Genomic DNA, 21,338 nt, shown 5'->3' with positions numbered 1-21,338 from the left:
GACCCTCATAGCCCCACCCACCTGCTACATCTGTGTCCCCACCCCCACCCTGTCCTCCCTAAATATATACAAATGTACAGAGGGTCCCACCCCCTCTGGGGTGGGCCCCTTTTTCCACCTCCCTTTCTCCTCCCCTCCACTGGGGCCCATGGCCTGGTCCCCAGCCCTCCCTGGGCACCAGCCTGGGGGTGGAGGGTGTGGACAAGAGGGACCCTTGTGCAAAGCAGCTGGCACTAGGGTGGGTGAGAGCAGGGACCGAGTCCCCACCCTCCCAGTGAGCACCGCCCTCTTCCCCTCAGCTTTGGGCTGCCCCCGAGACTTCGGTCCTAAGAGCGGGAGGCTACGGTGGGGATCTGGGCTGGAGTCCCAGACTCCTGGTCCTTTTGGACGCAGCACCATCCTAGCAAGCGAAGTCTTCAAAGAGGCCTCCCGGGGGGTGGTGGTTTGGGAGCCGGCCGCTGGTGCCTCCGCCTTCAGCGCGGCCCTGGCTTGGGCAGGTGCTCTGCGAGGCGAAGAGCGGGTGGGATGGGGAGAGCTCACGTGGTACCCCCAGGCCTCACACAGCCAGCCTTACCCTGTCCCCTGGGGCAGAGGCCTCAGGGGAGCCCAGGAACCCCCTCCCGCAGGCTAGTTCAGAAGTTATGGGGGGATTCAGTCCTGGGAGAGGACGCTGGCTGTATACAGCGCTCACCCTCACCTGCTCCTTCAGCTCCTGAAGCCCCAAAGTGGAGATGCCCCCAGTGGCGGTCCGGAGGGGGGTCTTGGGACGACGCCACGCCCGCCTCAGTCGGTCCCAGGACACCTGGGGGTTCGGGGTGGGAGGATAGCAGTGGGCTCAGGAAACTCGCTAGAGGAGAAGGATGGGCCCCACCAGGCCCACCTCATAGGACTTGCTGGCCCAGCAAACCCCCCCTAGGACACCCCAGTCCTCCTCACCCATCCCCCTCTCCTGACTCCTCAGCGCGCTCGGGCCTTCCCACCAGTCAGGGGACGCTGGTAAATGACCCTGAGCTTGACCTCCGGCAGTCCAGCTCCACCAGGAAGCCTGCACTGCCCCTCTGCTTTCCCCCCAGCCCTTCCTCCTACCTGCCCCTCCCCATCTGGGTGGCCCCCACCAGGGCCCCATCCCTTGCCTCATAGATGTAGTCTAGGATCTCCAGCAGCGTGAGCACACTGGCTCCGATGAATAAGCCCATCTGTCCCCCGAGGTCCCCTGGGGAGCATGAGAGCAGGGTCAGAGGGGGCAGGCGGGTCCGGTCCACCCCCGTGGAATCGGGGCTGGGGCTCACCCAGCAGGGCTGACAGGCCGTAGGCTGCTCGCTGCTCCATGGCCTCGGATGTCAGGGCTTCAAAAAAGACATCTAGGACCAGGAAGTTCTCCCTGTAGAGACAGGAAGCAGGGTATCCTTAAGGGGCCGTCTTCCTGAGGAGACGGCTGGCGGGACATCCCAGGCCCAGCAGATCCGGATCTGAGGCCCCCCTGTGCCAAGAAGCTCCCAAAAGCTGTGAGGTGAGACAGGCCCAGATGCCTGTCAGCTTCATCTTTTGAGGGCTAGCAAAGGGCCTGGGAGAATAAAACAAAACTCCTGGGCCGGCAAGATTCCCACTCCCCGCCCCAACCCCGCCTTCTCTAAAGCAGCAAATAGTTTTCACTTTGACCCATCCCCATACCTCTCTAGAACCTTCAGTGCCTCCCTATTGCTTGACAGTCTACTCCAGAATTCCTCTTCCAGACCTTCAAGACTGCCCATGATCAGCTGCACTGTACCTTCTTATCCAAACCGCTTTTTTATCTGCTTCTTTCCACACAGCCTCCCTGCTGCTCAGGCTGGTCTTGACATCAGCCCATAGATCTCTAACTGGGATGCCTCCCCTCTCTCCTCTTCTCACGGACCCAAAGCCGGCGTGCTCAGAGGCCCAGCTCATGCCTCCTCTACTTCCCCTATGCACATTCATCTCTCCTGGGGCCTAAGAATCAGTCCCACACCTTCAAACACGGCCCCATCCGCAAACTGTGGCATGAGTTCTGTGTTATAATCATCTCTGTCCCCATAGGAGCCAGCGCTGGGCTTGGCACTCAGAGGATGCTCAGCATTGGTAGATTGGCTGCAGGGTACCAGGCCCAAGGCTCAGTGGGACCCCTCCTGTGGGCCACCTGGCTCCTCCCCCATCCCTTCCAGTTCCTCTCCCTCTGCACAGCATTCACTGGACATGCATTTAGCGGCTCCAGGTTGCTGGGGGAGAAAGACGCACAAACAGACGTGCAAAAGACATGCAAACACAAAACAGTGGGTAAATGCAACGACAGAAGTATGTACAGGGTGCTGTGGGGGTTCAGATGAAAGGTGTTTGGGCTAAGAAGGGCTCCCCTGGAGGTGGAGACACAGGATGTGACTTGGAGGATGGGTAGGGGTTAGCTAGAAGAAAAAGATCGTGAAAGGCATTCCTGGCAGGAGACTCATTATTAACAAAGATGCAGCCCACTCCCAGCCTCCACCATGCACCAGGCCTGTTGAGGGTGGCCTCCACCACACACAGACACACACTCACAAACGCACACACGCACGCACACACACACATACATACCGTATGTAGGTCTCATTGCGCTTGTATTTTCTTGCCAGGTACCGGGCTGAGCCCCTGTTGGGGATCTTGACCATGGAGATTTCTTTCCCGTAGCGGGTCAGGTTGCAGGGGGTAGGGCAGAAACATGGGCCTTCGGAGCCCCCACCCAAGGAATCTGCAACACAGAGGCGCCAGCTGCTGTGCGGGGTGGGATGGCCCAGAGGCACACCAGCTGCAGGGAGGAAGCTTAGGGGCTGTCCTGAGGCAGGCACACCCAAACTGAGGGCCCGGTCTGGCCAGCACTGGCACTGCCTGGGGGAGACTGGCTGGGAGTCCCTTCCTGGACCAGCTTCAGACCATCCAAGAAAGTGGGCGGAGGCAGAACCCCCAGCACACTCCTATAGGCTCATCCCTCTGCTGCCCAGCCCCCTGGGACAGAGAGGTCCTCCTGGCTCAGAGGGAGGGCACGGGCCACCCACCAGAGCTAATTAACCACATGAGGCCTCAGACACATGAGGGGCTTGGAGAGGATGCTGGGATGAATGGGATGTATGCATGTGTTCGCGTATGCCTACGGATGGGTGGATGGATGAGTGGATACATGGATGGATGGATGGACGGACAGAAGGACAAATGGGCAGGGTTATTATGCTCAGTATGTTCGCCCCCACAGATCCACTCTCCACTCTCCCCACCTTGCTCTGTCCCAGGATGCCAATCTCTGCCAAATGCATCACCTAGACTCCCTGTCCTATGGCTTTGGGTTGGGTTTGGCCAATGGGAGGCCCCGTCAGGATCACAGGGCAAGGAGGGGAGAGATGCCAGGCTTCCTCACTTGTGGTCCCGGCTCCCGGCTCCTGTCCATCTCAGACAGCCACAGGTCCCTCTCTGGGTGCCAGTAGCAACCCCTTCCTTTGCCCCTTAAGGCGCGGGGGCAAGAAAGGCTCCTTAGTTCTGTGGAGTCTCACCACCCCTTGTGGTTCCCTTATCCCCACTTACATCTGTTCCTTCATTAAACACGCTTCAATCACCCCTTTGGCAGATGCAGTTGGTGTGTGGGACAGAGAAGGTGTGATTCTACTGCCGCAGCACCTCAAAGCCGCCCCCGTGGCCCCAGCGTCTGGATTACCGCCGAGCTCTCCTGACCGGTCACCCTGTTCCTAGTCTTCCTCCCCGCTTATCCATCCTCACATCTAATCAGGGTCCCCTTCCTAAAATCAGAAGACATTCTTGCCTTGCCTTAAGCCATTGTTGGCTTCCCAGAGCCTCCCCCGCTCTTTCCAAGCCCTCCTTTGTTCTCTGACCTCCAGCCACACTGACCTTTCTGGGCTCCAGACACACACGCTCTCTCTGGCCACAGGTCTTTAGCACGAGCTGTTCCCACTGCCTAGAACACGTCCCCCCTTTTCACCTGGCTGACTCTTCCACATCCTTCCAGTCTCAGCTCATATGTCACTCCCTCTGGCAATCCTCCCTGCCTGCCCAGGTGAGGCTGCATGCCCTTGCTGGGGCCCTGTAGGATCGCTGAGGTTCCCCTACACAAGGACTGACACGCGGTGCTGTGATGCCCGTCCACAACCCCGCCAGGCGGTAAGCGCTACAAGAGCAGAGCTCTTGTTCCCACTTTTACCTCTGGCCCCAGTGCAGGCTGCAAACACCTGTAGAATGAATAAATGAATGAATGAATGAAGTGTGGATCAGGCGAGACCTATGGACAGATGGGGTTGCCTTACCCACACCGGTAGCCAGCAATACATCTTTTCTCATACCAAGGGAGAAGACATTTCACTTTCCCAGAGAGGCAAGCTCATTGGCTGAAGCAAGATGAGAAGCCCCGCCCTTCACTCTCAGTTCCGGTTCTCTGCAACCCCCCACCCTGCTCTCTCTACCACAACTGCAAAGGTCCTCAGACCCCTGGAGGTACGGGATAAGGCTCAACCCCCAGGAAAAAAAACACCCCGGAAGAGACTGGGAGGAGGGGAGGCAAGGCAGTGAGGACCAGGGTGCACAGAGAGACGAAGAGGAGGAGGGAGCCGGAGAGGTGGGGAGGGGAGAAGGCAGCACGGACCCAGTGTGTGGTCAGCACACTCGATGTAGATATTTGGCGGGCAGATGGTCTCATTGCCTGAAAGGAGAGAAGATTATTCCTGGAGTCTATAGTTCCATCCACCCTCCCCCCCCATATTCCCAAATGTGGGCACATACATGCATGCACACACATAAATGTGTGCACATGAATTTATACATGCCTGTGCATAGAAGCATGGAGATGTACGCATGCACATGTGCACGTAAATCCATGCGTGCTCGCACACACACACAGATGCACATGGATTTGCATGCACGTGTTCAAGCACATGCACACAACCTCAAGTACAAAAGTACAGATATGCACAAGTACATGTACGCATAAATACATATTAACAGGCACACCGACATGCACGTGTGCATCCCATATGCATACGTGAAAACATGCATAAAATCCCGAACACATACCATGTACACTCACGTGGGCAGAGACATGCACACATGTTGTCATACACGTGCACCTGCCCCCCTGCACATGAGCAGTGTTCTGCCCTTGGAGGTTCTGGAGCCTGGCAGGGTGACACAGAGAGCTGGCAGGGGGTGGGGTGCCCACCTGGCATGTGCACCATCCGGCAGTGGCAGCGCTGAAGCACGGCCTCCTTTTCACAGCGCAGCCGGCAGGCAGACACACTGTAGGCTGAGTAGCCTTGAAGCTCAGGCTCCCTGAGCGCACTCTCCGCTCGGCAGTTGCCCCAGGGCTGGGGCAGATAGGTCAGCTGCAGAGGTGGGGCATGACGGGGTCACGCACAGACGTCCCACCCGGCCCTCCGGCGCCCACAGCCCCAGTAAAGTCCATGTGAGGGCTGGTGGGATGTGAGCTTCTGGGGGGCAGATCTGGTCAGCATCCCCTCTGAGCCCAAAGGCCCGGCCCTGTGCCTGACCCAGGACCCAGCTGGAGGTGCTCACCCGCTGTTCCTGGCAGGACACAAAGGTCTGGAAACCTGGGGACACGCCGAAGCCCAGCTGGTGGATGTAGGGTGGCTCCTCCTGGCTGTGGATTTGCACTCGGATGCCTGCCTCAAACGACGTCTCGTCTGCACAGTAGAGATGGGCACCTTTGGAAACCCACCCTAGGCAGAGGACCCAGGCCGGAGCCCCTGTCCCTTTCCCGCCTGCGTACTTGTCTCTCTCCAGATGGGCAGGTACTCCTCCTGCTGGATGTCCAGCATGATCTCCAGGCCACTGCCCATGCCCCCCACCCGGCTGGCCAGTGAGCTCTGTGGATCCGCGTTGAAGGTATAACACTTCCCATAGCGAGTATAGACCTGGGAATAAGAGACAGGAGCGGGAGGGGCGGGGGTGTGGAAGGGGGAGATGAAAGACAATGCCTTAGGCTTAGGGTTCCCTGTCCCCTGTGACGGCCACCAGACCTGCCTGGTCACCCCTGTCCCATATCCCAGCAACCAACCGACAGCCCAGCCTCCCTTGAGCTCCATCATTTCTACTGACATCCTCTCTTAGATGATTAAAAGGCACCTCCAGCTTAACATATCAATAGTAGAACTCTTGGACTTCCCTGGTGGCGCAGTGGTTACGAATCCGCCTGCCAATGCAGTGGACACAGATTCGAGCCCTGGTTCGGGAAGATCCCACATGCTGCGGAGCAACTGAGCCCATGGACCACGGCTACTGAGCCTGTGCTCTAGAGCCCGCGAGCCACAACTGCTGAGCCTGCGTGCCACAACTACTGAAGCCCGCGTGCCTAGAGACCGTGCTCCGCAACAAGAGAAGCCACCGCAATAAGAAGCCCGCGCACCGCAACGAACAGTAGCCCCCGCTCACCGCCATTAGAGAAAGCCCGCGTGCAGCAACGAAGACCCAACGCAGCCAAAATAAATAAATAAATAAAATTTTAAAAATTAGCAGAACTCTTGATGTCTTCCCAAATCCTGTCCCCGACCCATTCTCCTCTTATGAGTAAAGGGCCCCACTACCTACCTAGTTTCTCAAGTCAGAATCCCTGAACTCTCCCTCTCCCTGTAGGTTGGTTGCTGGGATATGGGACAGGGGTGACCAGGCATACAATGCAGCTGCTGTCCCAGGCAATATCTATTTAGAATCCATCTACTCTCCTTCCATCTCATGTTCCCCTTTCACCATCACCTCCCCCCTCCCCCCCCGGCCACGGCGGCAGGCTCCTAACTGGTGCCCTTCATCGGTCTTTGCCTCTCTCTCCAAAGCCATTCACTACACAGTAGCCAGAGTGTTCATTCTAAACTGAGGAGATCCAATCAAGCCACTTGCCAACTTGAAGTCCACCAATGGCTTCCCATATCCCAGAGCATAAAGCCAAATTCCTTCCCTTGCCTGAAAGTCTCCACATGAGGTAACCTTTGCCTCTGTCTCCTGCCTTTCCACTCCCAGATCTCTGAGACAAATTCAAAGTTTCGGAGCGAGTTCCCTGCCCAGGTCTTTGTTCACGCAGTTCCCTCTCCTGGAATGCTCCCCTGCCCCCAGTTGGCATGGCTAGCTGCTCATCTTCTAAGCCTGAGGTTAAGTGTCCCTTCTTCAGATGCACACTCCTATACCACACACACGTTCCCAGTGTCAGCCTCCCCTCATCAAAAGCATTTGTTGGTTTGCTCAAAGTCCTCATCAAGACCTGAGATGATCTTGCTTATCTGTTTGCCTCCGTGTTCATTGCTCATCTTCCCCCCACTAGAATTCATGCTGCACAGGGGCAATGAGTCCAGCACCTGTTCCAGGGCGGGGCACAAGGAATACTTTTAATACGCGGTTCCGCCGGCGCAGAAGCAGCCAATCTCGCTTTTCCTCTGCAGAGAGTCCTCCCATGTGAACACCAGATGGCGCTGCAGCCCGGGAGATGGAAGCCGAGGCTCTGGCGGGGACAGAGCTACCGATGGGAGTTGCGAGCAGCTGGGGTCGGGAGGAAGTTGAGGGAGAGGCAGATGGGAGTTCCCCCCTGCCAGGCTCACCCCACAGAGACCAGCCCCCGGGTCAAACCCATCACAGGCGGTACCTTCCCTGGGGGTAAGGAGGTCAGCGCACTCAATCACTCTCTCTCTCCCCGGCCTCTGTCCCTGGGAACATTTTCACTCTGGTGAAAGCTGGGAGAAAAGGCATGAGGCAGTGTAAGGGAAAAGACTCCTAAATGCCTGGCTCCAGAGGGAGGCTGTGGAAGGGAGAGGGCTGGGTGGAGGGCAGTAGGAGCGAGGAGTTCTAAGAACTGGGGGCCTGGGGGTGCCCTCGTTGTGAGGCAGGGTTGTCTCCCATCCCCATCCCCCTAGTTTAATTGCCCTGCTGATTCTCCCCTCTCAAGACAGTTCTTCTATCACCCAAACACCCTGCCTCAGATTCCCAAAACAAAAGCGCGCAAATAACAAGAACTGCACAGTTTACAAAACATGGCAGCATCTGCCACCCCATTTCATCTCCTCAGCCACTCTGGTATCAGGTAGGTTTAATTAGCCTGATTAATACAGATGAGGAAACCAGAGCTCAGAGAGGTGATGTGACTTGCCCAAGGTCACACAGCTTAGGGGGAGAGGTGGAACTCATTGAGATGCAAGACCCAAGGTGTTCCCACAGTCCATTGCTGGCAACTCCCCCAACCCAAGCTTACAGCACCCCAAGCCCCGGCTCCTGCTTCAACCCCATCCAGCTGAAATAAGACTGGAGTCTCAACGCTCGACCCCTTTTCCTCCATCCCTCCTTCCCTTGCACTCCACTCCTCTATACCTTCCTTACTCTCTTCTCCATATCTGCTGCCTCTCAATTCAATTCCTCACCTGTCCCTCCCCCCTCCTTCTGCACCCTCGCCACCTTCTGGGTTCCACTCCTTGACGTTGTCTGTATCACCCCTGCCGCAGCTCCCTGTTGTGTGTCCATCTGGGGGCAGGAGTAGGCATCACTGACAGTCCCAGAGCATCTGCTCTGCCCCAGGCACTGCACTAAATGCTTAATATGTTCTTTCCGATCGAATCTCACAATGATCCTACATCCTACAGATGAGGAAACTGAGGCTCCGAGAGGTTGGCTGATTTGCCAAGGTCTCCAAGATCAGTGCTTCTCAAACTTTAATGTGCACCCAAAGCACCTGGGGATCTTGCTAAAATGCAGATTCTGATTCAGTAAACGTGTGTTGGGCAGCAAGACTGAGATTCTGCATTTCTAACAACCTGCTGGTCTGCAGACCGCACCGTGAGTAGAAAGGCCCTAGTCGAAGGGGCAAGAGTCCAGCCGAGACAGGCTGACTCTAGACCTGTGCTTTACATGCCACTGGAGGGAGGAGAGCCCTGAAGAGGGCTGAGGGCAAGATCCCTGTGTCCTCAGTGGTGGGGGCAAGGCAGATGGGGGGAATATGTAAGTATTTGTCCCAAATCTCAAAGCACTCATCCCCTTCCTATTTTGGGCCAAGAAGATGCTGGAATCAGCTCTTGCTGCTGCAGCCGTTTTTCAGTGTGTGCTCCAGTTGGGAGGCTAAACAAGGCATGGGCTGCATGGGGGAATCCCAGTAGTGAGCTGCTCACTCGCGCCCCCCGGTGTGCAGCGGCTGACCCTGACCGCTGGGCACTGTCATGGTCTCTCCCATGGGACCATGGACTCCCTGAGGCTGGGAGCCCCGTTTCATCATCTTGGTATCCCCAGAGCCCAGTGCAATTTGCAGAAGGAGGAGTGAGGTCGAGGGAAGGAATGCAAAGTGGACATTATCAAACATTCCCACTTTGTACTGGGTCCTGTACTTTTGATCTAGTTTCTCCTTTGAGCCTCCAAGAAAACCACATGAGGTAAGCATTGTAGCCCCCATTTCATGTTGAGGAAGCTCAGAGAGGGAAAATGACTTGGCTAAGGGCACACAGCAAGTAAATGACAGCAGAGATTCGAGCAGAACTGAGCCTGATGCCAAAGCAGAGTTAGTGCTTATAAAACACCTGGTAGGTGTTCAGTGAATGAATGAGTCTGGTAGCCTCCTGAACCTGGGTGGGGCTGGGGCAGCCTCCCTGCCCGATACCTCCACCACATAGACACAGACACGGGCTACCTGACACTGAAACTCTCCCTGTACAGGGCAGAGCCAACTGGGAAGGCTTTGGCTCCAATGGCTTCAGATGGTGGTGGCTACCTGGTACGCCTGCCCTTGAGGCGACTGTGTAGAGTGGGGGTGACAAAGGGAGATGGGTGGAAGGACTCTGGGTCTGCTGATGGACAATGGTCTGCAGGCAGTAGACAGGCCAGACTGGCAGGGCCAGGACACCTGCACAGCCCGGGTCAGGCCCGACTGTGGGGCAGAGCAGAGCAGAGCATTGCCCTGGAGACGGTCCCTGGGCCAGGCAGGCAGCAGCGGGTGGAACCACCAGCTCCTAAGTGGCAGAACTCTGGTAGCAGCACAGCCCACATCTTCTTCCATGGAGACGGCACGGCCGCTCTGCCACAGGGTCCCACTGGCTGTCCACTGCTCTCTCCTGAATGGCCCCAGAGGAGGGTGTGTGGACAGGAGTTGAGGGTCCAGAGTCCAGCCACGGAAAGGGGCAGCTCCTGGGCTAGGATGTGCCCTGATGGGCCAAGGGGCTATTTCCAGATCCCCCCCGCCACCAGCCTCAGCCTCTGGGCCCTGTCCCCATCTCAGAGCCCACCTTCTTCTTCCGTCTGGCTCTCCCTCTTCTCGGCCCTCCCTTGCTCTCTGCCTTCACTCCTAGGTCCATCCCCCTGGCCCTGGGCTGAAGCCCTCCAGACCTAGGCTGGACGGGTTCTAGATAGGTCTGTGTCCATGCTGCAGGCAGACCCGTGGACCAGCTTCCTTCCTGCCAGCCCTCTGCCTGTCCCTCTCAGACCACCTCCCCTTTAGTGTTGGCCTGGACCCTGCCCTGGGTCTGTCCATCTCCCTAGCCTCGGTCGCCTGATCTGTCTCTCTCTCAGGTCTTTCTCCATCCTCCTGGCCTGTCTGTCCTCAGCATCTGATCAGTTATCCATCTGGTCTGTGTCTCTGTCCCTTGCCCTCTGTCAGCCTGTCCGTCCCCCTGGCCTCGTCTTTCTCCCATTGGCCTGGCTGCCCCCCAGCCTCTCTGTTCTTTTGCCCGCTGCATCTCTATACTGTTTCCTTTTCTCTCTATTCTCCAGTCTAGGTGTCCAGTCACTGACTCTTGTATTCCTCCTCTTGACTTTTCCCTGGGCCTGAAGCCACCTCCCCAAGCCAGGAACCCCTCCCCAGGCGCCCTTCCCTCCCCTCCAGGTCTGCCCTAGACGATGATCAGGGTCGGAGAGATCAGTCCAGAGCTTGCTCCTCTGAGCAGTGGCTTCTCTCTCAGTCCCTTGAGTTCCATCTGTCCACAGCTCCCGTTTCCTCGCATTCTTACCCACCCCTCCCCAACCCCTCATCCTCCCTGCAGTCAAGGAGCCCACAGGGTTAACAGGCAATTAGCAGGGCCAGGGCTCAGAGCGGTGGGGGAGAGGGCTCCTCCGCCGGGCCGCCAGGAGATAAGAAGCAGCCAGGAACAGCCAGGCTGGGCTAATCCCAGCGCTAATCTGCAGCCTGGGCTTTATCTCCAGCGCCTTCTGGGCACCCTGCCTCTGCCGAGGCCTTGGCACCTCCCCCCAGCCCTCTTTTCCATGGCTGCTTTATCCCTCCAAATTCCATCAGCCCTCTCCTGATGTGGTCCGGCCCCATGCCTCTCACTTAGGCCCCTGGAGCGAACTCCCCTTAATCCTGCAGTGCCCTGGGGTCCAGAGTGGGCCAGTGGAAGTGGGTACCTCTTCATCTGCCCTGGACTGTGGCCGGCATCCCAATTCAGATGGTCCTGGGGCCCCAGCTTCACTCAGGGGTGGCCCAAGCACCCAGGTTCCAAGCCTTCTCCTCCTCTGTCCTCGCCAGGGAAGATAGTACCAACTCAGAATGCCTAAGGTGTCTGCGCTGGTCAGAACCGGGAGGTAACTCAGTCCAAACCCTCACTGTACAAAGGCCAAATTGGAAGCCTAGAGATGGCAAGGGACATATCCAAAGACATACAGAAAAAAGAGGGCACGTTCAGAACCTGAGCCCAGTCCCCCACCCCCCACTGGGCCCCAGCATTCTCCACTAACCTCCATCACCCCCCTGGGGGTCAGTAGACCCTGATCCCAGCTCTGGCTCCACCAGTGACAGCTGTGTAACCTTGGTTAGTAAAGTGATTTTTTTACTTCTTTGGTCCTCAGTTTCCTCATCCGTCAAGTGGGGATAGAAATTCCTGCTCGACTTATTTCACAGGTTTGTTATAAGTCTCAAAAGAAATGAAGTAGGTGAAAGGCATTTGCAAGGTAACATCATATACATGAGGCCTCAATATTAGTAATAAGAGTGTTGTGGAGACCAGTAAGGCCCAAACTGGGGCAGAGATCGACCATTGAATCTGGTGCTGGAAAAGGATCCACCTAAGCTTCATAACATGGAAAAATGGGTGCACATTTTGGAGCTGACAGAATAGGGTTCAAGTCCTGGCTCTGCCCCCAGCCTTGGACAAACAACCGTGGGTGGCGATTTAACCTCTCTGAGCCTCAGTTTACTTATCAGTAAAAGGGGGAATGGTAATTCCTCCTCCTAAGGTTAGTAGTGAAGATCAGAGATAAGTCCAGAGGGATGTGTGCAAGGTGCTCAGGAAAGCAGGGAGCCCGTTCAGGGAATCTTCTTGCCAAGACGGTGCGGCCATTTGATCTCGGCTCCCCACTGGGCCCATTCTCACACGGCATCATGCACCTTGGTAAAGGCCCTCTCAGCAATTGTGGGAGAGGATGGAATTCTGTCAGAGCAAACCCCCCAGGGTCTGAGATCTGGCTGTCCTATCAGAGGAGGGCACAGGCCTGCAGCCCTGCCCTTACTGTCTGTGGGATTCGGGTTCAGTCATTTAACCTCTCTGACCCGCCACTTTTCATCTGTACAACAGGAATAATAATAGGCATGTCAGAGGTGTTATGAGGAAAGAGATAATGTACACAGATAATAGCCACAGTTAACATTTATTCAGTGCTTACTCTGTGTCAAGCATAGTCCTAAGCCTTTTATATCAATTAACTCCTTGATTCTCACAAAAACCCTCTATTGGAGGTTTCTAAACATCTCCATTTTACAGACAAGACAGTGGAAGTCCAGAGAGGGTAAGGAGCTGGCCAGAGTCACATGACGTGGCAGAGGAGGGAACCAGGTGATCTGGCACTGGACTCTGCGCTAACAGCCACTGCGTGCTGAAACATAGCTGGCACAGCCCCAGTGAATAGGAGGTACTTAAGAAATGGTGGGTGGGGACTTCCCTGGTGGCGCAGTGGTTGGGAATCCACCTGCCAGTGCGGGGGACACGGGTTTGAGCTCTGGTCCAGGAAGATCCCACATGCCGTGGAGCAACTAAGCCCGTGCACCACAACTACTGAGCCTGCATGCCACAACTACTGAGCCCGCGCGCCTAGAGCCCATGCTCCACAACAAGAGAAGCCACTGCATTGAGGGGCCCGCACACTGCAACAAAGAGTAGCCCCCGCTTGCCGCAACTAGAGAAAGCCCACGTGCAGCAACGAAGACCCGATGCAGCCAAAAATAAATAAATAAATGAATAAATTTATTTAAAAAAGAAAAAAAGAAATGGTGGGTGTTCACATCACACTTACTTGTCCAACACCGTTCCTTGAGCCTGTACAATACGCCAGGTACTATGCCTGCTACTGAGGATGACTCGGAGAACAAAATCACTGGTCTCTGCCCTGAGGGAGCTGGCTATCTGGCCCCAAAGGCATTCATTCATTCCAAAAGTGTTTATTGAGCACCTAGGCTGGGAGCCAGGTATACAGCGGTGGTGAACAAAGCACACAAAACCAACAATCCCAGGGACAGGCAAATCACTACTGCTGGGATAGGTGGTATGATAGGGAGACCAATCCAAGTCCCCTGAGAGTGGAACGGGAATTCGGCTTGGGTTGGAGAGTATAAAGCTTCCCAGAGCAAGCGCACTCATCCACCCAGGAAGGGCATCCGATCACACCACAGTCAGACACAGGGAGAATACCCCCCACCCCACCCCACCCCGGCCCTAGTGCGCCTGCCCTCCCCCTCAGGGTCAACGCAGCATCCCCCCAGCCGCCAGCCACCCAGGTGCTCTTCAAGGCGACTTCTTCTCCAAGGTAGAAGTGCTTGTGAGTCTAGGAGGAAATGGGCACGACGTTTGAGCAAATGTAAACGCGTGGGCAGTAGTGGAGAAGTAGGAGACAGTCAAGGCCGTACGACTCCAGGCTGAGGCCAGGCTGAGGCCGAGCTGGAGCTGGGAGCCCGGAGCCCTTGGGGCCGTGGAAGAACACGGTGATCTCAGGGAGCGCCGCGTCTCCACTGGAGAGGAGAGAGCGGGGTCTCCAGGACGCAGGTAAACAGCCAAACCTGTTCCCAGGTAGCGACCGCATAGGCCTTAAACCCTAGAAAGTCAGTTTTGCAGACGGGAATATTTTTAATTTGTAACGAAGTCCTTCCCTGACGTTCCAGCCCTCGATGCAAAGTTATTCGTTAAGAGCTTGCCTACACAGTGGATCGCATCCGTGTCCAGGAGGGAGTTCAGGAACCGAGACCCAGGAGGTGGAGGAGATGGAGGAGGTGGGTGAGTGCGCCCGAGCCTCCAGGCTGGGCCCAGCCGCACCCAGAAGGCCGCACCCACCGCCTCGTGCTCCTCGCCGCCCCCCTCCTCCCTCCCGCGGGGCAGGCATCCATCGCGGCGCCCGGGCGCCCTCCCTCCGGTCTCCTCCGGGCTCCTCCATTCTCCTCCCGGGGTTTGCCTCATTTGCATTCCTCCGGCTCCCGGCTCCTCGGCAAAGTGACCTCCGCACACAGCCGCGCCAAAGGCTTCCACCGCGGAGGGAGACACCGCCTCCCGCCGCGCTCCGCGGCCGGGGAGGAGCGAGGGGCGCGAGCCGGCACGGCGGGGCGGCGGCCCGGGCCCCAGCGGATGGATGCAGAGGGAAAGGCCCGGTGCCGAAGGACGCAGAGGGACTCGGATGGGATTTGAACCCGCGGCCTCAGATCCTCAGCGGGGCGGGAGTGGGACGGCACAGGCCGGCGAAGCTGCGGCCCCGAAATGGAACCCCAGCTTGGAACCCGGGGCTCCCCGACACCCCGTTTGCTCCCCCTGCACCCCTACTGGAGAGGAGCCAGCCCTACCGGGCAGTTGCCCAAGGGCCCCCAGCCCTTCCGGGGGCCTCCTCAGCCCCCAGCCCCGCTCTCCTGGCCCGCCGAGCCGCCTCCCCTCACCCCCTTTGGTATTTACACCTTTCACACATTTGTAAAGCTATTATCCTGTCCACGCTTAGTCACCGCTGAGCCAAGCGCCACGGATTTAGCTCCTTTAATCTTTCCTCCTAAATCAATCCTCCATTTCCCCTTAATCATCCCGTGGCTCCTCTCTGAACTCTCTTGCTGCTGCCTGTGCCTGTCTTTCTGGAACTGTTCCCCCTCTGACTGAAAATGGGTGTCCCAAGGGCATGGTGAACATTTGCGGGGGGGGGGGGGAGGTTGGATTTTCAGCGCTGCCAACCCCGGCCTCCTCGGGGCCTGAGCGCCGGGGAAGAATTGCAGATACCCCCTCCCTCTTCTGGAAAACACACAGCACTCTGAAGCCTCTTATCTCCACCCACGGGGTCTCTGTCCTCCTCGGGCCTTCCCACCCGCCATTCATGTGGGATGGCTCCAAGACCCTAAGCCTCCACCAGGATTTACAAAAAAACAAAAACCCCAAACCCTCAGGCCTCCTGTCCACGGTTCTGGCTGTCCCCACCCCCTCTGCCCAGCTGCTCCAAGGAGGTGGCATTGCCAGGAGAAGGACAGGGAAACACTGATAACAGCCTGAGGCTGCCCTCTCATTCCCTCCTCCAGGGAGGCTGTCCATCTCTTCCCGCCACCCTGAGTCTCCACCCCGCATTCACTCCCCCTCCTCCGCCCAGTGACCTCAGCCTGAGTAGTCCCGAAACTCTGCACTCCGAGTACTCCTTGGGGCGCTCCTGCCTCCCTGCCCCCTGGTCCTGGTCCTTTCTGTCCCTGGCCTGGGCTTGGCAGAGACAGGCCTGCCACCAGCCGCGAGAGGGAGCAGATTCCTCCCGAGAAGCAGAAGGGCCGGGGTGGGTGTCCAGGAAGGAGCACGGGCAGAAAGAGGGAGGACAAGAGGGAAACGCGGGGGCCATTTCTTCAAAGGCTAATCAGCATCTTCCGGCAGTGCCACGAGAAGCTGAGCTGATAATGAGCCCAGCTCGGGGCTGATGCCTGATTAATGAAGAGGCCACGGGGCTGCAGAGCAGGGCCAGGTGGGGCACGTCCCTCCTGGCATTCCCCGTTGCCCTTGCAGGCCAGCCCCGGGTAACAGTCACAGTCCCTGCCGCTGGTTGCTGGGCTCAAATCCCCCTCCAGCAACTCCACCGGCCAATGGGAGGCGGCCAGGCTGAGAGCGCCCCCTCAAGGAGGGCCTGAGGGGCAGCAGCCAGCAGTGGGGCAGGCGGTGGGGAGGGCAGGCACGCTGGGTCCTGCAGTCGGAGTTGTAGCTAGACCTCTGAATGTTTTTTTTACTCAGGAAATTTTTAATTAAAATAATCAAGACTCGGGGCTTCTCTGGACAAATTGGAAGACCCCCTAACACCGGGCATCCCTGACCACAGGGCAACAGTTAGCTGGGGCTGAGAAACAGCTGCTCCCTTCAAGGGTAAGTGACCTTCACTTCCCCTCATACCCCACCCTTCCCTACTGTGTGCCTTCTCAGCCCTGATCTGCCTGGCTCCCGAAGGCAGGACCACCCCTGAACTAGATGTTGAACTAAACGTTCTCCAGGTTCACGCCTCAGGAGAAGGTGGGGCCGGAGGGCACGGAGGGCTGGGCTGGGAGCGAGGGTCCGAGGTAAGCTCATCCGGTAGATGAGAGGCCGCAGTGGGAATCCTCTCCCTTCCGGAGTCGCGGGGGCAAGGGGCAGCCCTCAGGCCCTCGGCGCCAGTGGCGGAGGCCTGGAGTTGGGACGTCTGTGGAGTAGCCCCTCCCACAATCAAGGAGTGGGTGCAGAGACTGTCAGTACCGGCCTGACCACACCAGGGAAGGGGCGGGCTCAGGAGGAAGCTTGGATAGAAGGCCGGGGATGGCGGAGGAGCCTGGAATTGTGGGCTGGGGGAGCCAGAGAGTGAGGGAGGGCTGGCACGCAGCTCCCTCTGCCTCAGAGCCGTCCCGACTGAGCTGGGGTGGGGCTGGGAGAGGAGGGAAGGGGGCAGGGAGGAGGACTGCCCAGCTGGAAGAGGCCTTGTCTAATTGTGCCTGATTAGCAGAGAGGAAGAGAACAGGGCGAGTGATTAATAGTCACGGCAGTCACCAGCGTGTGGGGAAGGAGGGTTGGGAGGCGGGGAGGGAAGGCTGACAGCCCGAGAGGGGATAGAAACAGGGAAGTGCCCACAGGTCTCTGGTCACCTGCACCTCCGGGGGCTGCCTGGACCCCGGAGGACCCCACAGAGAGGGGCTGGCCCTCCCCCTGCCTCCTCGTGGATTCTCTGCCTTTCCCATGCCTCGATTTTCCAGACAATAGAATGGAAAAGACCAAGGTCATGTCCTGCACCTGGGAAGAAAGGTGTATCTGTTCGGTGGTGTTTCCAGACACCTCGATGTCCCCAGACACAGGCCCCATCCTCAGCTCAACCGGGGACCTCAGCCCGGAGAGGAGATGGCCGGACTTCTGATCACAGCCCACCACCATCACTTTATATCCTTTGATGCCCGTTGGAAAGCCTAGCCCTGACCAACCTGGCAGCCTGAACCACGTCCCCAGGACCACCTAGAGCAGCACTGTCTGATATGGCAGCCACTGGCCACACCCCGCTGTTTGAATAGAACCTTCATTCTCTCTGTCACACTAATCACACTGCAGATGCTCACTGGCCTGTGTGGCTAGTGATGACCACGCTGGACAGCGCAGATGCAGGACATTTCCGTCATCACAGAGTGTTCTGTGGGACAGCACGGATCTCAGGTGTATGCACTACTACACATGCACACGCGTGCCTGAGACCTGGGGAGGGTTGGGAAGCATGGGGATGCTATAATAATAGGGTGGGGGGCGGAGGCTTGAGGGTCAAGAGAGGAGGAAGGCTAGGTGATGGAGACTAGCGAAGATGCCAGCACGTAGGTTGGAAAACAGCAGGTGGTGCTGGGAACAGGTTAAAGAGAGCCAGGAGTTGGGGTGGTGGCATTTCTAACAGCTGACACTCTGAGTGCACGTGGTGTGTGTGCCAGGCAGTGTGCTATGCCCTTTACAGCCACCTCTTTTAATCCTCACAACCACCCGAATTTTTTTAGGTTCTAATATTCTATATCACGAATACAGAAACTGAGGCTCACAGAAGCTAACTTCTCCAAGGCCACCCAGCCAAGGTTTGAGTCCAGACCGTCTGGCTCCCGAACCCACACACTTGACCACTCCACCGTACAGTCCCCAGCTGAGAGGAGACGCTGGAATTTAGAGCCACATTTTACAGCTGAAGAGACGAAGCCTAGGAAGAAAGAGTGATTTCTGCCTTCTAGTAAGTGGGCAGGCTGAGAGCAGCCGCAGGGGGGAAAGTATAGATGGGGCTTGGCGCGCTGGGCTGGGGGAGCGGAGGGCGGTAGGAATTGAGGAGGAAGAGAGAACATATAAGTGGTGGTGGAGGTGGGAGTGGGTTGGTATGAGACTGGGTGAGGAGGGGGGCGGCAAAGAGAAGAGATGGGGTGAGCTGGGTGGAGGGGCATATGGGTGGAGAGGTGGAAGCATCGCTCCTCTCTCTCGCCTCTCTCCCCTCCCCTCCTCTCCAAACCTCGCCCAGGCTGCTTCATCCGTTAAGCCTTCCCAGCCCTCTTCAGCCCAGAATGGCCCCTCTCTCTGAACCCAGGCTCTTACTATCCATGTAACCTCGTTTGGCAATTAATCCCGGCACCTCCTGACACTGCTTGCATGGCTGGTTAACTCTTCCATTGGTAAAGCTTTTTAAATGTCCCCATCCCAGCTCCACCACAAGACTGGAGGCTGCTTGAGGACAGGGACTGGGGACCAGGGCTCCCCTTCTTTGTTCTCCACCACAGCACCTGGTAGCGAGCCTGGCACACAGTAGGTGCTCAGAACTCCGTGTTGATTGAGGGACTGATTGGGAATCAGTGAGGGGATATTAGGGAGCGTGGGGGTGAGAGCGACTGCAGTGGTAACAGAAGCAAGAGCGGCAGCTGAGGGGACTGGGGGAGGGCATTTTACCCGGAGTAAAAATAGGCTGGAAAATGTGACATTTATTAACTTGGATTCCGGAAGAAAGGTCACAGCAGAGTGGGGAGTGGGAAGGAGGAAATGGGGAAAGCAACAGAAAACACATACCTTCCCCAAAGCGCGTCGTTGTCTCTGACCATCTCAGCACACGTGCCCTGGCAGGTTCCCACCACTGATTCCTGCACCCATCACCCCTCCATCGATCCCACATCCCCATCACGGGCTCCATATTCTCACCACGGAGTCTACTGTGGACCTCATGTCCTCATCAGAGACCCCTGATGTCTTTGTCTCCATACCCCTTCTCCAGTCTTGCCCACACAATACACCCCCATCTTCCCCGTTACCGTGGATCATCCCATCCCAACCATAATCCCAGACCCTTGTAAACTGGCAGCAGACTCAGCCTTGGAATGCCAGGTCCAAGGGAGAGTTACACTCAGCACATGGGGGGTGGGGTTTGGGCAGAAGGGCATGGGGACTAGGCTGAGTGGGGGGACAGGTGGATCCAAGGGGAATCCCTGGCCCCCCGTGCTTGCTTTGCTCCTCTGCCCCTCATTGTCCTGCTGCAGCCCCAGAGCAGAGACCCACAAACTTCTGTCCTTTTCTCTCCATCCTCAGGGTACGAAAGGGCCTGTGGGATGTCCACCCTCACCTCTGCCTGGCCATCCCCAGATCCACAGGGACTCGCCAGCTTTAATCCGGGGGCTCCCTGTTCCCATATCCTCCAGGCACCTCCTCCTTTCCTGGAGGCCAGGCAGCTACCCCCCGCCTCCCTCACCTTGCTTCCTTGCCCCTCTATCTCTTCCTTCCCTCCCCTCCCCCTGAGGCTTCATTACTCTTCCTCTTGCCCTTCCACCCCTCACCGGGGCCTGGGACACAAACTCCCACTCAGGGACACAAAGGCCCCATTGATTTCTGCCCCAACAGCACCTGCTGACACGGGCTCTGTCCCCACCCCCAAAACTCAGGAGTGACGATGTCTCACAGAGGAGCCCCACGGACCCGAAAGGCCACATTCACACACTGCTCCTTAGGGACAATCGCTTTGAGAGCGTTGAATTTTTCCTGGAAGAAGGGGCGTGCAGCTGGACAACAGGCCCCCGCCATCCCCTCCCCGCCCCGGTTCCTCTCCCAGCACATCCTCCTTCTCATCCCTTCCTCCATTTCTACGCAACTCCCGCCATCCAATGGCAGGAGGACCCCGAGGCTGCAGGCATGGTGGGGGCAGGAACACGGGTGGAGCATGTTTCCTGGTGCTACTGAGGCAGTGAGTGAATGAGAGCCCGCGTGCGGGCACCGGGCCATGAGAAGGAAAAGGTCCCCATCTGGGGCTGGAGCTGGAGGCTGGGCTGGATGGGCACCACGTCAATGCCATGTATTTGCACACGCGCTGGGCGGTGGTCACAAGAATGAAAACACACCCCACACACACCACACGTACACAATGCCGGGGGTAAACTGTGGACTGGGGACAGCAACTCAAGCACCAGGAATAATAGACAGCCTGTGACTATGGGTGAACGGAGCACCGACAGACAGACAGACAGCATACAAGACACACTTCACACACACCTCACACACCTGATTGTGGGAGGTGTGCATGGGAGGGTAGCCCAAGCCAACACTCCACTCCACTCCTCGTGAGAGTGTGTGTGTGTGTTTGCACATATGTGAGAGACGGGGAGCAGGGGCTGAGGCAGGTGGGGGTGTCACAAGAGGGGACAGCATCCACGGTGTGACCCTGTCCTCAGCAGCTTAGTAAGAGCTGGGATGTGGGCACGGGGATGAGCAGCTCTCTGGGTGCGTGGGTGTGCAGGTGTGCACGTGAGTGTAGTGACAGGGACACTGTGTGAGAGAGTGTGCAGGAAACTATGTCCCCATGCGGTAGGGGTGTGTGTGTGTGTGTGTGTGTGTGTGTGTGTGCGCGCGCTGGGCAGCAGTGAGGGTGAGCCATGCACCTAAGAGTGAATGAGTGACCCTCAGTGTAAGAGCCAGAGCCGGGCAAGAACCAGGAAACAGAGGGAGGGCCTGCAAAGCGGGAGAAGCTGGAGGGGCAGCGTGAAAGAGGGATGTGTGAGCGAGTCAGTGAAAGGGGGTGTGTGTGAGAGACACTGGCACCCAGTGTACGCGAAGATCGGCTCTGTCCAGCCTGCCTGCCGGGCCAGCTCCCCCAGAGGCAGCCCTGAGTCCCCCCTTTGCTGGAGCCCCCAGAACACCCTCTCCCCATCGCCCTTTTGGGTGGGGAGAAGAATCCAGTGGCCACAGGAGAAAAGGAGAGCAAGAGAAAAGCGGGGGTCACTTGGTCCGGCTGTAGCATGGTGCATCCCTCCCCTGCAAGCTGACCAGCTTCTGGGCCCCCGGGCCCACTCCAGGACCCTTGGCCCCCAGACCTAGGCTCTGCAGCGGCGGCACGGTAAGCCCCCACGAGCGTCCACTGCTCCATGCTGGGGAGCCCGAGGGCAACACCGGGCA

General features: G+C 57.6%; 1 protein-coding gene and 1 long non-coding RNA gene across 7 annotated transcripts in view; one reads left to right on the top strand and one right to left on the bottom strand.

Moving 5' to 3' along the window:
- Positions 1–274: 274 nt before the first annotated feature.
- ASIC4 (acid sensing ion channel subunit family member 4) overlaps positions 275–21,338 on the bottom strand; it is a 22,550-nt gene continuing 1,486 nt past the window's right edge. Inside the window, exons 2-10 of one of the 2 annotated variants that reach the window (XM_079925419.1) lie at positions 5,774–5,918; positions 5,560–5,687; positions 5,207–5,369; positions 4,634–4,690; positions 2,587–2,740; positions 1,290–1,381; positions 1,134–1,213; positions 698–802; positions 275–502 (exon numbers count right to left, since the gene is read on the bottom strand). In XM_079925419.1, coding sequence (XP_079781545.1) covers positions 401–502; positions 698–802; positions 1,134–1,213; positions 1,290–1,381; positions 2,587–2,740; positions 4,634–4,690; positions 5,207–5,369; positions 5,560–5,687; positions 5,774–5,918 — 1,026 coding nt within the window. In that variant the 3' untranslated portion in view covers positions 275–400. The remainder of the gene's footprint in view (positions 503–697; positions 803–1,133; positions 1,214–1,289; positions 1,382–2,586; positions 2,741–4,633; positions 4,691–5,206; positions 5,370–5,559; positions 5,688–5,773; positions 5,919–21,338) is intronic. The other variant, XM_079925420.1, reaches the window with a different exon arrangement.
- LOC307188387 overlaps positions 13,705–21,338 on the top strand; it is a 20,188-nt gene continuing 12,554 nt past the window's right edge. Inside the window, exons 1-4 of one of the 5 annotated variants that reach the window (XR_013828925.1) lie at positions 15,607–15,726; positions 16,173–16,301; positions 17,930–18,153; positions 18,433–18,587. This is a non-coding gene — a long non-coding RNA (uncharacterized lncRNA). Of the gene's footprint in view, positions 13,989–14,165; positions 14,213–15,606; positions 15,727–15,885; positions 15,910–16,172; positions 16,302–17,929; positions 18,154–18,432; positions 18,588–21,338 lie in introns of those variants that run through there. The other 4 variants (XR_013828921.1, XR_013828922.1, XR_013828923.1 and 1 more) reach the window with 4 other exon arrangements.

The sequence above is a fragment of the Stenella coeruleoalba genome (assembly GCF_951394435.1).
Source record: "Stenella coeruleoalba genome assembly, chromosome: 6".
Lineage (NCBI taxonomy): Eukaryota > Metazoa > Chordata > Mammalia > Artiodactyla > Delphinidae > Stenella > Stenella coeruleoalba.
This window is presented reverse-complemented; position numbering and strand designations above follow the sequence as displayed.